The sequence below is a fragment of the Cystoisospora suis genome (genome assembly GCF_002600585.1).
Source record: "Cystoisospora suis strain Wien I chromosome Unknown contig_9826, whole genome shotgun sequence".
Taxonomy (NCBI): domain Eukaryota; phylum Apicomplexa; class Conoidasida; order Eucoccidiorida; family Sarcocystidae; genus Cystoisospora; species Cystoisospora suis.
The window spans coordinates 1,107-12,596 of NW_027162600.1; the positions used below are offsets into that span (position 1 = coordinate 1,107).

General features: G+C 42.4%; 3 protein-coding genes across 3 annotated transcripts; all 3 read left to right on the forward strand.

The window, feature by feature from the left end:
* The first annotated feature begins 17 nt into the window (after positions 1–17).
* CSUI_011127 (uncharacterized protein) lies at positions 18–1,678 on the forward strand. Its single transcript, XM_068071228.1, has one exon. The coding sequence runs from the start codon at positions 667–669 to the stop codon at positions 910–912; it is 246 nt and encodes an 81-aa protein (XP_067916795.1). The 5' UTR covers positions 18–666; the 3' UTR covers positions 913–1,678.
* Positions 1,679–1,919: 241 nt separating this feature from the next.
* On the forward strand, positions 1,920–4,913 carry CSUI_011128 (uncharacterized protein; the record flags this gene model as incomplete). The annotated part of the gene is made up of 3 exons (XM_068071229.1): positions 1,920–1,996; positions 2,652–2,713; positions 3,676–4,913. The coding sequence occupies 3 exons, from the start codon at positions 1,920–1,922 to the stop codon at positions 4,911–4,913; spliced, it is 1,377 nt and encodes a 458-aa protein (XP_067916796.1).
* A 1,121-nt stretch (positions 4,914–6,034) lies between these two features.
* On the forward strand, positions 6,035–11,484 carry CSUI_011129 (uncharacterized protein; the record flags this gene model as incomplete). The annotated part of the gene is made up of 1 exon (XM_068071230.1): positions 6,035–11,484. A coding segment is annotated over exon 1 (3,102 nt), but the record flags the coding sequence as incomplete, so codon positions are not given.
* Between the last annotated feature and the right edge of the window lie 6 nt (positions 11,485–11,490).

Sequence of the window (11,490 nt, forward strand, 5' to 3'; positions counted from 1 at the left end):
ATCAATCCAGCACGTCGTTGGATTTGGAGTGAGGAAAGAGACAGAGAGAGAGATAGACAGTTAGACAGATAGAGAAAGTAAGGAAGCAGGAGAGAGAGAGATGAAGAAAGAAAGAAAGAAAGAAAGGAAGAAAGAGATGTGAGACTGATCAGAATAGAAGTCTGAGAGGGCGGGGGATATTTGCGTCTACAACGACAGATAGACGCTTCGCATGGCTACACAACTTTTCTTTTTCTTTTTCTTTTCTAATTTTGAATAGACTCGCCCCTGCTTCTTTCTTTGGGAATGAAAGAACAACACAGGAATAAGACAAGTGAAGAAGATGGTGCGACTCCACCTTTTCCATCTTCTTCTTCGTTCATGTGGATACGCCCGTACCCCCTACACAGCCCTTCGCTTCATAGGGTGTTCATCCCCCTGTAGACATACATCTACATACATACATATCTAGACGTATTTCTTGATGCCTCCATATACGTGTGTTTCTATCGATCTGTATACATGGGAGAGAAGAAGCTAAGAAAGGAATGGGGGGGAGAAAAGAGAAGAAAAGAGAAGCCGTGCTTTATCTCCTACTTCTGTTTGAGTGTAGTAAGAGTTAGTCCGAGTAGCGAGAGCTATTTAGATTTCTGGACTGCTTCCTTCTGATATTAGGCTAGAGAGAGGATGAAAAAGATCTCTTTCTCTATCTGTCTGCGATGGAAATATCTCCTTCTTTGTCTTCTTGTGTCTGCACTTCTTTCCTTTTGTGTATTCGAGGGAAGAAGAAAGAAGAGAAAAGAGAAAGCCCGCCTTGTCTGTTTTTTTTTCTTCTTCTCTTCTTTGGTATTTTCATCAAGTCAGCAGTCGATCTATCTATCAATGTCTCTTTGTGTAGATAGAGACTTTTCTCCTTCTCACTTTTTTAGTTGAGTCTTCGGACGACGTACGACCAGAGCGACTTGCTAGAAAGAAGAAGAAGAAGACTTTAAAGAAGGATAGAAAGAGAGAGAGAAAGCGTCGAATGCATGCATTAAGACGAGTTGGAGAGAAAGGAAGCGTCTTTTCTTCTCGCGCATCCCGTCATTCCATGCGACCTCGGGTGTATATACACCGGAGATCGACAGAAGAAGACTAGATGACTGCCTATCTATCTAGTTATCTTTCTGTTCATCTACAACTACGACTCCACACAGGCAAAGTAGCACGTTCTTAGAGATAGCCACATTCAGTATAGACATACGTGTACCACCTATATGTCTGCATATACATATATGCATATGGATAGATAGATCTATATATAAAGATATATACGTACTTACTTCGATACGTAGCTGTAAAGAAAAAAGAACGAGATTGCAAGAGAGCTCGGGAGATGTTCGTACATGCAAGCAGAGAAGCGAGAAAGAAGAGAAAGAAAGAGAAAAAGAAAGAAAGAAGAAAAAGCTTGGAGGGAGGGAGACGCCCGGCAGTCTCTTAAGAAAACAGCCAGACTAATGGAGCTCCTTACATAAACCACTCTCTCCTGTTCTTCTTCACCTTTCTTTCTTTCTTTTCTTTCTCAAGTAGCCTCTCTTTAAAGACAGAAAAGCCTGAGAACGGCATTATTCTTTTTCATGGAGTCTTTCTTATTTCTATGACTTTCGACTCTCTTCAGAACAAGAGAAACAGAAAGAGACGAGAGGGACTCGCGCAAGCCCTTCTGTCTCTGCACTTATAAAAGGACCAGATGTTTCTATCTATCTTCACTCTGTGTCTCTCTTCAACCTATCGATCTTTAATCTATCTATCTTAAATTTCTCTTTCTATCTCTCATACAGAAAACTATCGTATTGTCCTCGAGTTCTTCCAGATACATGCATATTGTACGTCTCTGTCTATTATGTATAGGTGTGTATGCATGTATAGACACGTATGCACCTACATGGGATTATGCGTCCATGGATACCCATAGTGATATAGTTGAGAAGAGCCACTTAGAGAAAGAAGAAGGAGAAGAAAGAGAGAAAAGATCGAAGTAGGAGAGAAAGAGAGAAAAGAACAGAACACGATACAATGATAATAGTAAGAAGCGAGGTTTCATTTTGAGAGAGAGGTCTTTCCTCCCTACATCTCGGCACACAGCAACAATAAGAGAAAGAGAGAGGAAAAAAGAAAAAGGAAAAGATCGACTTTTCACGATGCTAAACAGAGAGTTTAGCTGCCGAAAGTGTAAGGGTCCTCTTCCCTAGCAACCGCATCTCCACGGAATAGACACGTACATACAACACAAGAGAGATAAATTTTCGTTCTCACTCTTTCTTTCTTTCTTTCCAATTGCTGGGGGGTAGAACGAGAATGAAGTTGCTTTTATCGGTGGATTTGCAGTAGGTTGGGAGTGGAGGGGAGAAGAGGAGAGCGAAGGTTTGAGAAGCGAAAGAAAGAAAGAAAGAGAAAAGCATCTAAGTAAAACAGAAAGAGAGAGGATGAGTGAAGAGACGTCGAGAAAGAGAAAGAAAGATCAAAGAGAGAAAGAGAAAAAGTCAGAGAAAGAAATCAATTTAAAGAGAGATAGAAAGATGGGTCGAGTTGACCTTTGCCTTTAGCGTAGTTTGAGTAGTAGCAGTGGTCGTCGTCTAGGAGGAGGCGTTATGGTAGAACTTCTTCTTTCTTCCTCTTCTTTTTCTTCAAAGTGAGGTGTGTAATCCAGGTGGAGAAAGAGGAGAAGACGTGATGGATATGAAGAGTCTTCGTCGTAAGATAGAGAAATGAGTTAGAAGAACTTTCTCCCTCCCAGTCCTTCCCTTTCTTCCCTCCTCTCCATACACTCATCATTTCTCTCCCAATCTCCTCCCTCCTACTGTTACAAAAGAAGAAAAGAAGAAGAAGAAGAATGACGACAACTTCTAGTGCTATTACTACTATAGAATGACTCCTATTCTACTCAACGTTCTATTATGTCCCACAAGTCTAACTACTACTACTACTACAGCCACTACGAGGACTGTCACTCCTGTAATTCCTCCTACTAGTATGATACCTCCCTACTCTTTCGACTTTACCTACTCCTATGACAACTCTTAGCATAACTAGGATGATAAGACAAGACTTGTTCTTCTTCATAATACTAATAAGACTATCACTACCACTACTATTATTATCCTGACGAAGACACACTTCCTGATACTAATACTACTAATAGACTACTAATACTACTACTACTAGACTACTACTACTACTAATACTACAAGATGTCTGCGTTAACTAGTGTGATGCCTCTATTGCCGCTATCATTCTTTCACTCCATCTATCTCTATTCTATCTCTTCTTTTTCTTAATGTCGCCATCGAGCGGCTTTTCAAGGATTCTCCAACCCTTCCCTTCGTGAATTTGGAGTGAGTGTTTGTCTGGTACTGAAGAAAGTGCTAGTTTTATGGAGAGACCCAAGGAGAAAAAGTGAAGGAACTTCTTGAATGATGGCGGACAGGAATGAGAGAAGAAAAAGCCACTTCTCCTTGCCTTAAAGTCTCTTTCATTTTGACTCTTTCTTTTCTTAGCCTCTTCATTTCTTTTCCGATCATCTCCCTCAGTTTCTTCTTTTGCATGCGTTTGACTCTTTTCTCCATGACTCTTCTCCCTTTCTCAACCTGTCGAAGAACAAGATTTTTCTTTCTTTCTTTCTTTCTATCTCCTCCTCTTTTCCTTTCTTTCTCTCAGCCGTGTTTCCTCGCATAGCTTCTCTCAGTCACACAGACACTCCTCCTCTTCTTCATTCCTCTCTCTTCTTTCCCTTCTTCGTAGACAAATTCAACTCCTCTTTCTCTCTCGCGCTTTCTCTCCAACTTCCTCTCACAACATCGATACCTTCAGTCTTGTCTTCTCTCTTTCTTTTCTTTCTTTCTTTCTTCTTTCCTCTTCGCCAAGTGTTTTTCTTTCTCTCTTCGGCCCACACGCCTACTACCTCGACGACTAGCACCCCCTTGACTCTATTTAGAAGAGGGTTAGTTCTTTCTTCTTTCTCTTCTTTCGATGAGTCATCTCTAGTAAGAAAGAAAGGATCGAAAGAGGAGAGAGAAGGAGCGTTCATCTCCGAAAGAAAGAGAGAAGAAGAAGAAAGAAAAGAGAGAAAGATGGCGTCGACAGCTTGTTCTTCTTCTCCCTCTTCTCTTGGAGAAGAGAAGAATTCGATTTCGTCGCAAGATGTAGAGATGGACTCTTCTTCTACGTCTTCTTCTTCCTCTTCTTCATCGACCTCTCAAGAAGAGATAAAACAGGCTTCTATAGAGAAATCTCTCTCGGGAGAAACACACGAAGACCCAGAGAAAGAACACCTTCATTCTTCTTCTTCTTCTCCCTCTCCCTCTCCCTCTTCCTCTTCTCCTCCTCCTCCTAGCACCTCTCCAGCTACTCATCCTTCTCACTGTTCTTCTTCCTCTTCTTTGTCATCTTCTGTATCAAGTGAACGGCATGCAGATCAAGATCTTCACAAGAAAGAGCATCCCGAAGAAGAAGAGACAGAAACGACTACGGAGAAGGAAGCTTCTCTCTTGGTACCTGGAACTGTCTCTTCATCTATCCCGCGATTAAGAGGTAAGCATGCGTGGAGAGAGAAGGGAGGAGAAGGAGGGAGAAGAAGCTTCGGTCGATTCTGTCATCAGCTAGCTAATAAGAATCGAGGTAGCTGGCAAGAGAAGAAACGCCTGAAAGAAGTCTTGAAGTCGATCAAAGAAGATGAAAGAGAAAGGAAAGAGAAGCGAGCTGCAATGCTAAGAAAGAAGAGAGAAAAGACAGAAGAGAAGAAAAGAAGAAAAGAAGAAAATGAGTTGAAGAGCTGTCCCGTCCAGATCATTAAGAATACATCCAAACTGCGGACGTGGGGAAAGAAAGCACGAAAAAGCCTCGTCAAAATGAGCCCGGAGATGATACACAAACTCTACGGTGTATCTCTACAATAAAGAAGAAGGAGGAAGAAGAAGGAGAGGAGACAAGAAGAAGGAGAGAAGAGCAACAGGAGAGAAGAAGAACAGGCGAGAAAGAAGAAGAAGAGATCAGGTACTTAGAGGAAGAGGGAGATAGAGGAAGAAGGAGAGGGAGGGAGAAGAGGAGGAAGAAGAAGAATAGGGAAGATGGGTTCTCCTTTCTGTATTTTGCTTCTTCGTCGTGTGAGCTAAGGCTATCTTTTGTTCATTTACCTAACGAAGCCGCTTGATAAGAAGACACCTATCTTCAAGATACACAGACACGAGAAGAAGAAAAAGAGGAGAAGGAACCTATCGGTGTTCTTTGCTTTCTTTCTTTCTTTCTTTCACTCATCTTTTCTCCTCTTTCTTCTACTTCTCCTTTTTCTACAAGATTTCTATCTGAACTGCATGCAATCTTTCTAACGAGAAGCACAGCCTTAGTCAGTTTCACTTAGAGAGGAGTCCAGAGAGAGAGAAAGAGAGGTATGCAGAATTCTCTTTCTGTTTCTTTCTCTCTTTCGTTTTCTTCTCTTGCCTTCTCTTCCTTTCTCTGTCCTGCTACGAGGAGATGAGAGATTTATGAGACTGACGTCATAGAGGTGTATGTATATGAAGAGATCTCAAAAGAAAGGAAGATAGTGATAGCGGAAAGACGTTGAAAGGAATAAGAGAGGAAAGAAGCTCTTGGAATTATGTTAGCTCCGTATGCTTTACCTACTTCGGGCTTCTGTCTGATTAACGAGCTTTCCCACCTCTTAGCATGAGAGATTATGATAGATACAAGACTTTCTTTTAGAGAGGGAGACAGGGAGAACACAGGAAAGAAGTATCACTCTCACTCTGAATGTATACAGACATAGATATGTATATATATATATATAGTGAATGAAGTGGCATGAGTATAGATCTATGTATATGTGTATCTTTATGTGTATCCCGTTAATATGTGTATGTATACATACAATGCATGTATACAGCCTATCTCGTAAGGATAGAATATACGAGCAGAGGAGAGACCATGCCGTTCATTCGGGCTAGCTCCACAGGCTTTACTTCTCTTTCTTCCTTGTTATCTTTCTTCAAAGAACGTACAAGTTCAAGAATGTATATACACAGATACACATGGATATAGATATCTATCTCTTTACTATACGCATATATATCTCTATATGTCTATTGTACATGTCTGTATCTTCTCTCCTTTGGAGGTATGGTGTATGTAGGCAAATGCAGAGGGAGGAGCCCGCCGTGCTAGTAGTAATTACTTAAGAGACTCTACCGAGAAAGACACGCTTATTCCCTCTCTCTGTAAGAGGAGAGATAAGAAGAAGAAGAGAAAGACTTTAGTAGATACGTGCACGTCAATAAGCTGAAAGAATGAAGAAACGAAAAGAGAGAGAGAAGAGAGATGTTTTCTCTTCTCTCAGAAAGATGTTGAGAGAGAAACAAGATATCCAGGAGAACTCCAAGAGTGCGATGATACACGAGCTGCCGATACACCTCAGACATACACGGAGAGATGCAAAGGAGATAGAAATCACAAAGAAGGTACACAAATCCACACATCTCTATCTTTGTAACCATCTGCGAAAACTGACCTTGACTTGTCTCCACTCATATCTCTCTTTAATCTATCCATCGATCTATTCAATCACTTTCTTTGGGTTTCTTCATCCGCCTGAGAAAGCGTTCTTTCTCCATTCTTCCTCATGAAAAGTGTGTGTCTAGGAGAGAGAACGAACTTAACCCCGCAGAGAAAATCTTTTCTTCATCGAGAAGGAAGAGATTTTCTTTTCTCTTCGTTCACTCCTTCTGAACTAGCTTCCTAGCAGAAGAAGCGAGCCTAAGAAAGCTAAGCATCCATGGCTCACTTAGTCTTTTCTTCTTACTTTTCCCTGTAAGCCAAGGAGGTTCATCATCTAGCTGAATCTTCTCTCCTCTCCTCGTCGTTTCTCTTTCTTCCTTTCTTTCTCCCCGACGTGTCATCTCTATGTCTGTTTCATCTTCTTCGAGAGGATCATTTCCAGCGCTACGAGTCTATCAGAGGTAGAGAGAGAGACGTTAATTCTTATCATTCAGCAATAGATTATTTGCTTCTGCGCTTCTGTCGTCTTTCATACAGTAAGGGATGGGAGATGTTCCACACACACACACACACATCTTAGCTCTCTCTCCCTTTGGTTGAGACAGTCAGAAGAATCTAATCTACCTGAACTATCTCTTTCTTTCCTTCTTTCTCTCCCTATCTAGCTATCTTTTTTCTTTCTTTCCGTTTACTTTAGTCCTTTGACGTTCTTTCTCCAGTTAGAAGAAGAGAGAGAGAAAGAAAGGACCGCTGTGATAGAGAAGTTTGAGAGACGACGTACATCCGGACCCCAGGCTCATCGTCTTTTTGGAGGGTCAGGCAGTAGAGCCATCGTTTCTTTGACCGCCGTGCATCTTTTTCATCCGTTCATTTGTCTCTATTCATGAGTGAGAGCTTTTCTCTCTGTCTTTCATGCTGGGGCGCCGTTGTTTCTCTTTGCATTCCGGCGTTTTCCTCTTGTCAGTTGCCCGTGGAGCGATGCTGAGCTTGTTGCGAAGTAAGAAGAACCACACAGAGTAAAGTAAGTAAGCTTCACGTCACTCTTTTCGTAGATGTCCTTTCCAACACACGAAAAGTCTTGCTATTTCAATCAGCATCTTGCTCGCGTTAACATATTCAGTCAGGTCATAACCTCATCAGCATTCTAAGGGTTTCTCTCCCCTGCCGGAGCGTGTTCTCGTCTTTCTCGTCCCTTCTTTCTTTCTCTCTTTCTGTAGAGTGGTGTCTCTATTTATTTAGAACCTTGTTTCCTCCCCGTACGATTTCTTGGATTTCTCTGAAGGGTTGATTCTTCACGGTGTATCTAGGGCAACTGCGCGGGTTGGTCGGTTTGCTGGATGGAGTCTCGTTGTTCGGGCAAGAGCGCACAGCAGTCCGAGGCGTCTTTCTTTCTCTTCTTTTCATTTCTCTTTGTTTTCTTCCTTTCCTGTTGATCTGAGAGAAAGGAAAAGGTCTAAGTTCAGCTTGACTGTTCTTCTTTCCGGGCCTTGTCCTGGCTCGTTGTGGTATGCTCCGATGAGCGCCTTCATCATCGTAGCGCCGATTAAAGATAGAAGGGCACCATGGACAGATCTCCTTTCTAGGGGGAATGTTATGAAAGTTTTCTTTCCTCCTTGTTCGTAGTGTTTCTTTCTTTTCATTCAATCAAGTAAAGTGCTTTTCTAGCCACGAAGAGAAGAGAAGAGAGCGTGATGATCCACCAGATCGATCTCTTCTCTTTCAGGTTATCGTTTCCCGCCTGCTTTCCACACGTCTTTTCTTTCTCTTCTTCTTTTGTAATCTATCTTGATCAACATAGTTTGTTTCACTCAAGCATATTTCAATCTAACTGTCCTCTCGAAGAAGAGAAGAGAATCGATTCCTTGATACAAGCAGCATGGGTCAGGATCTCGGTCGTATGATCGGTGGAGGAGGCGGCGAGAGTGGGAGTTATGATAGCTACTACCTCAATGAAGAAGAAGAAGACGAAGAAGAAGAAGATAAAGAAAAAGGCAAGAAAAAGGTCTTCAGATGCCCGCGTGCCCTTGGAGGGGTCATATCGCAGCCTTATTTAGATGAATCGATCCAACCATCGAAACCTACGAGCGATCAGAAGACTGCTAGGATCGACGTCACCTCTTCCTCTTCTTCTTCGCGAACAGGCGGGTTCACTCATCATGATAGAAGGGATGGAACTCCTAAAGGAGATGAAAGGACCGTAGAAGCAGTCGCAGATGGAGAGCAAAGTAGTGGAAAGAAAGAGAACCTTTTAGAATCTCTAGACTTAACATGTTTCTATCTTCTCCTGTCATACCTTTATATGAACGATATAGGAAAGCTATGTCTCGTCTCCTGTACTTTATGTGAAAGAATCCTGACGATTGCATCTCTGATCAACTGTAAAGGTCTGGTGCTCGATAAAAAGGTGCGAGACACTCTAGGGGGGTGGGGATGGGAGAATGAGAAGGCCAAGAGAGGAGAAGAACAAGAAGAGAAAAGAGACCGAGGAAAAGGTAAGGAGCGAGACCTCTCTACCCGTGTAGCTTCACTATTACGTCAAGGAGGATCTCTCTTACAGCTAGAGATATCCGAAATGCTGAAAGGAAAAGAGGAGAATAGAAAGAAAGAAGAGACAGATTCTTCATATTCTCCTCACCTATCTCATCTTACTATCTCTTTTCCTTCTTCTTGTCGGTTTAATGATCGGGGCGAACATAGCCATCGAAAGATTGAATCGATTTCCTCATCTCCTTCTTCTTTCTTATCTTTATCCTCTTCATCTTCTTCTTTAGATCTCTTAAAGAATCTCCTTGAGTTTAACGCTCCTATTCTTCAGACACTCTGGATTACATCCTCGTCCTCCTCCTCATCCTCGTCGGTCTCTTCTTCTTCTTCAGAAAGAGATAGTCTTGCAACGTCCGGAGGAGGGGGGAGGGGGGGTGAACAAGAGCAACAACATGAGAGTCACCAAGAAGACTTGGTATCCTCTTCGATCTTTCCTTTTGAACACATGCCAAGACTCGAAGAGATAAGGATCATAGGGAGAAGAATCGATCCAATATGGAGCTATCAGATTTTAAGAGATTTCTTCTGTACATCCTCTTCTCTTCCTCCGCAAAGAACAACTCTATACCTCGATCTAGGCCCCTCAACTATCCTCCTTCTCCATGGAGCTCTAAGGGAGACTTCAAGGCTTTCTCGAGAATCAACGCATAGGATAAGAGGAGAAGGAAGAAAAGAACAAGAGAAAGATATCAAGAAGGTCGGCACTGAAGAAGAAGAAGGTGCAAAGGCGTCTACTTCCCCTCCCCCTCTGCTCGCCGGCACTACCCCGTCTTCTTCTTATTCTTCTTCTCCTTCTTTTTCTCGAGGATGTAAACATTTGTATATCAACCTGGGAGGTTATGAAGGAAATCTTATGTGGCTTGTGAATCTGTTAGATGGATTGCAAGAGATTTATGATCGACAGTGGGTCCCTCATCTGGAAGGAACTCTCATTGCTAAGACATCTCTTCTCTCTTTATCTTCTCTTTCTGAAGAAGAAGAAGATGAAAATGAAGGAGAAGAAGAGATCTCTTCAGGAGCTGTAAGTACACGTGACGGGACAATTGAATTCACAGAGACTTCAAGTGCGCCTATTTCTTCGTCTTCTTCGGTTGGAGAGAAGGGTGAAGAGATCAACATGATAGAGAAGAACAAGAAGAAGAATGAAGAGGAGGAGAAGAAGAATGAAGAGAAGGAGAATCATGATGGTCAGGGGACGAAGAGTAAGCGCCCTCTTGTTGACTCGGCGGCGTTCATAGGAGATGGAGCAGAAGAAGAAAGACGAGAGGATGCAAAGGAGAGGAGGAGACACGGAGGAGAAGAAGAAGAACATGATAAGAAAGAACAAGAAAGAAAGAGAGAAGTTGCGAAGTCGACTTTATCAGATGCGTTGAACGAGAAGATTCTTTTGTATGCCTTCTGGATGCCCTACTATACGAGGATATCTGACGGGAGCTCTCTTAGCTTGAGTCGAGATAGAACCTCCACACCCTCTTTATCATTGCGAGAGAAGGGGGGAGAAGAACAAGAAGAAAGAGAAGGAAGAAGAGGAAGAAGCAAAAGAAGAGAAGAAGAAGAAGTAGAGGAGGAAGAGAGAAGAGACCTAGGCAGGAAAAGGGGAGAAAAGGAGAGCTTGACGAATCTCTATCCACCTAACGATAGTCTAACAGCCTTGTCACCTCAATGTTTAACGGAGTTATCTTTCGATCTTTCTGCAAAAGAACTTCTTAAAGAAGATATGAAGAAGAAAGAAGATGATGACGAGGGGGGAGAACAGGAGAGAAGATCTTCCTATCAGAGACGAGAGGAAGAAGGAGAAGAGATTTCAGCTAGGAAGAAAAGCGAGAAGATGAAGAGATATCTTGACAAGTGTATCTACGCTTCATTCTGTTCATTACAGAAGAAGGATCTCTTTAGAGTGTATAAGAGGTATGCCAAGCTAAGTAGACATGTCTTCTCGATGCCAGCTATATGTATGTCTACTTCTTTCTATTCTTTGCTTCTCCAGAATCGCCACGAATTGCGCAGACAGCAGATAAAGAAAGAAGGCCGAAGCACCCTGTATCTACGACAAGAGACAACGTCTTACATGCATGCACTTCAGTCAACTCAGACCCTCCTATCGGCCTTTGATCGACTTGTCATCGATATCCCTCTCGAGAGATTCTTTCTCGGGGAGAAGGAGAGCCAAGGGAATAGACACACGCAGGGACAGATAAGACATCTTTCTTCTCATCACGAGGGTGAAATAATGAAAGAAAAGTCGAATCTTCTCTATCTCTTAGGAGAGAGAAACTTCAAGAAAATTTCCGGTTTTCAGCTAGATCTAACCAATGACTATCTACAGGAGACAGACCCCCAAGCTACTACATGGGATGTACATACACTTCAGCAAAAGATTCTAGCCTATATCAGAATGGGTCTACAGAGAACAGAAGATGAGAAAGAAAGACAAGAGGAAGA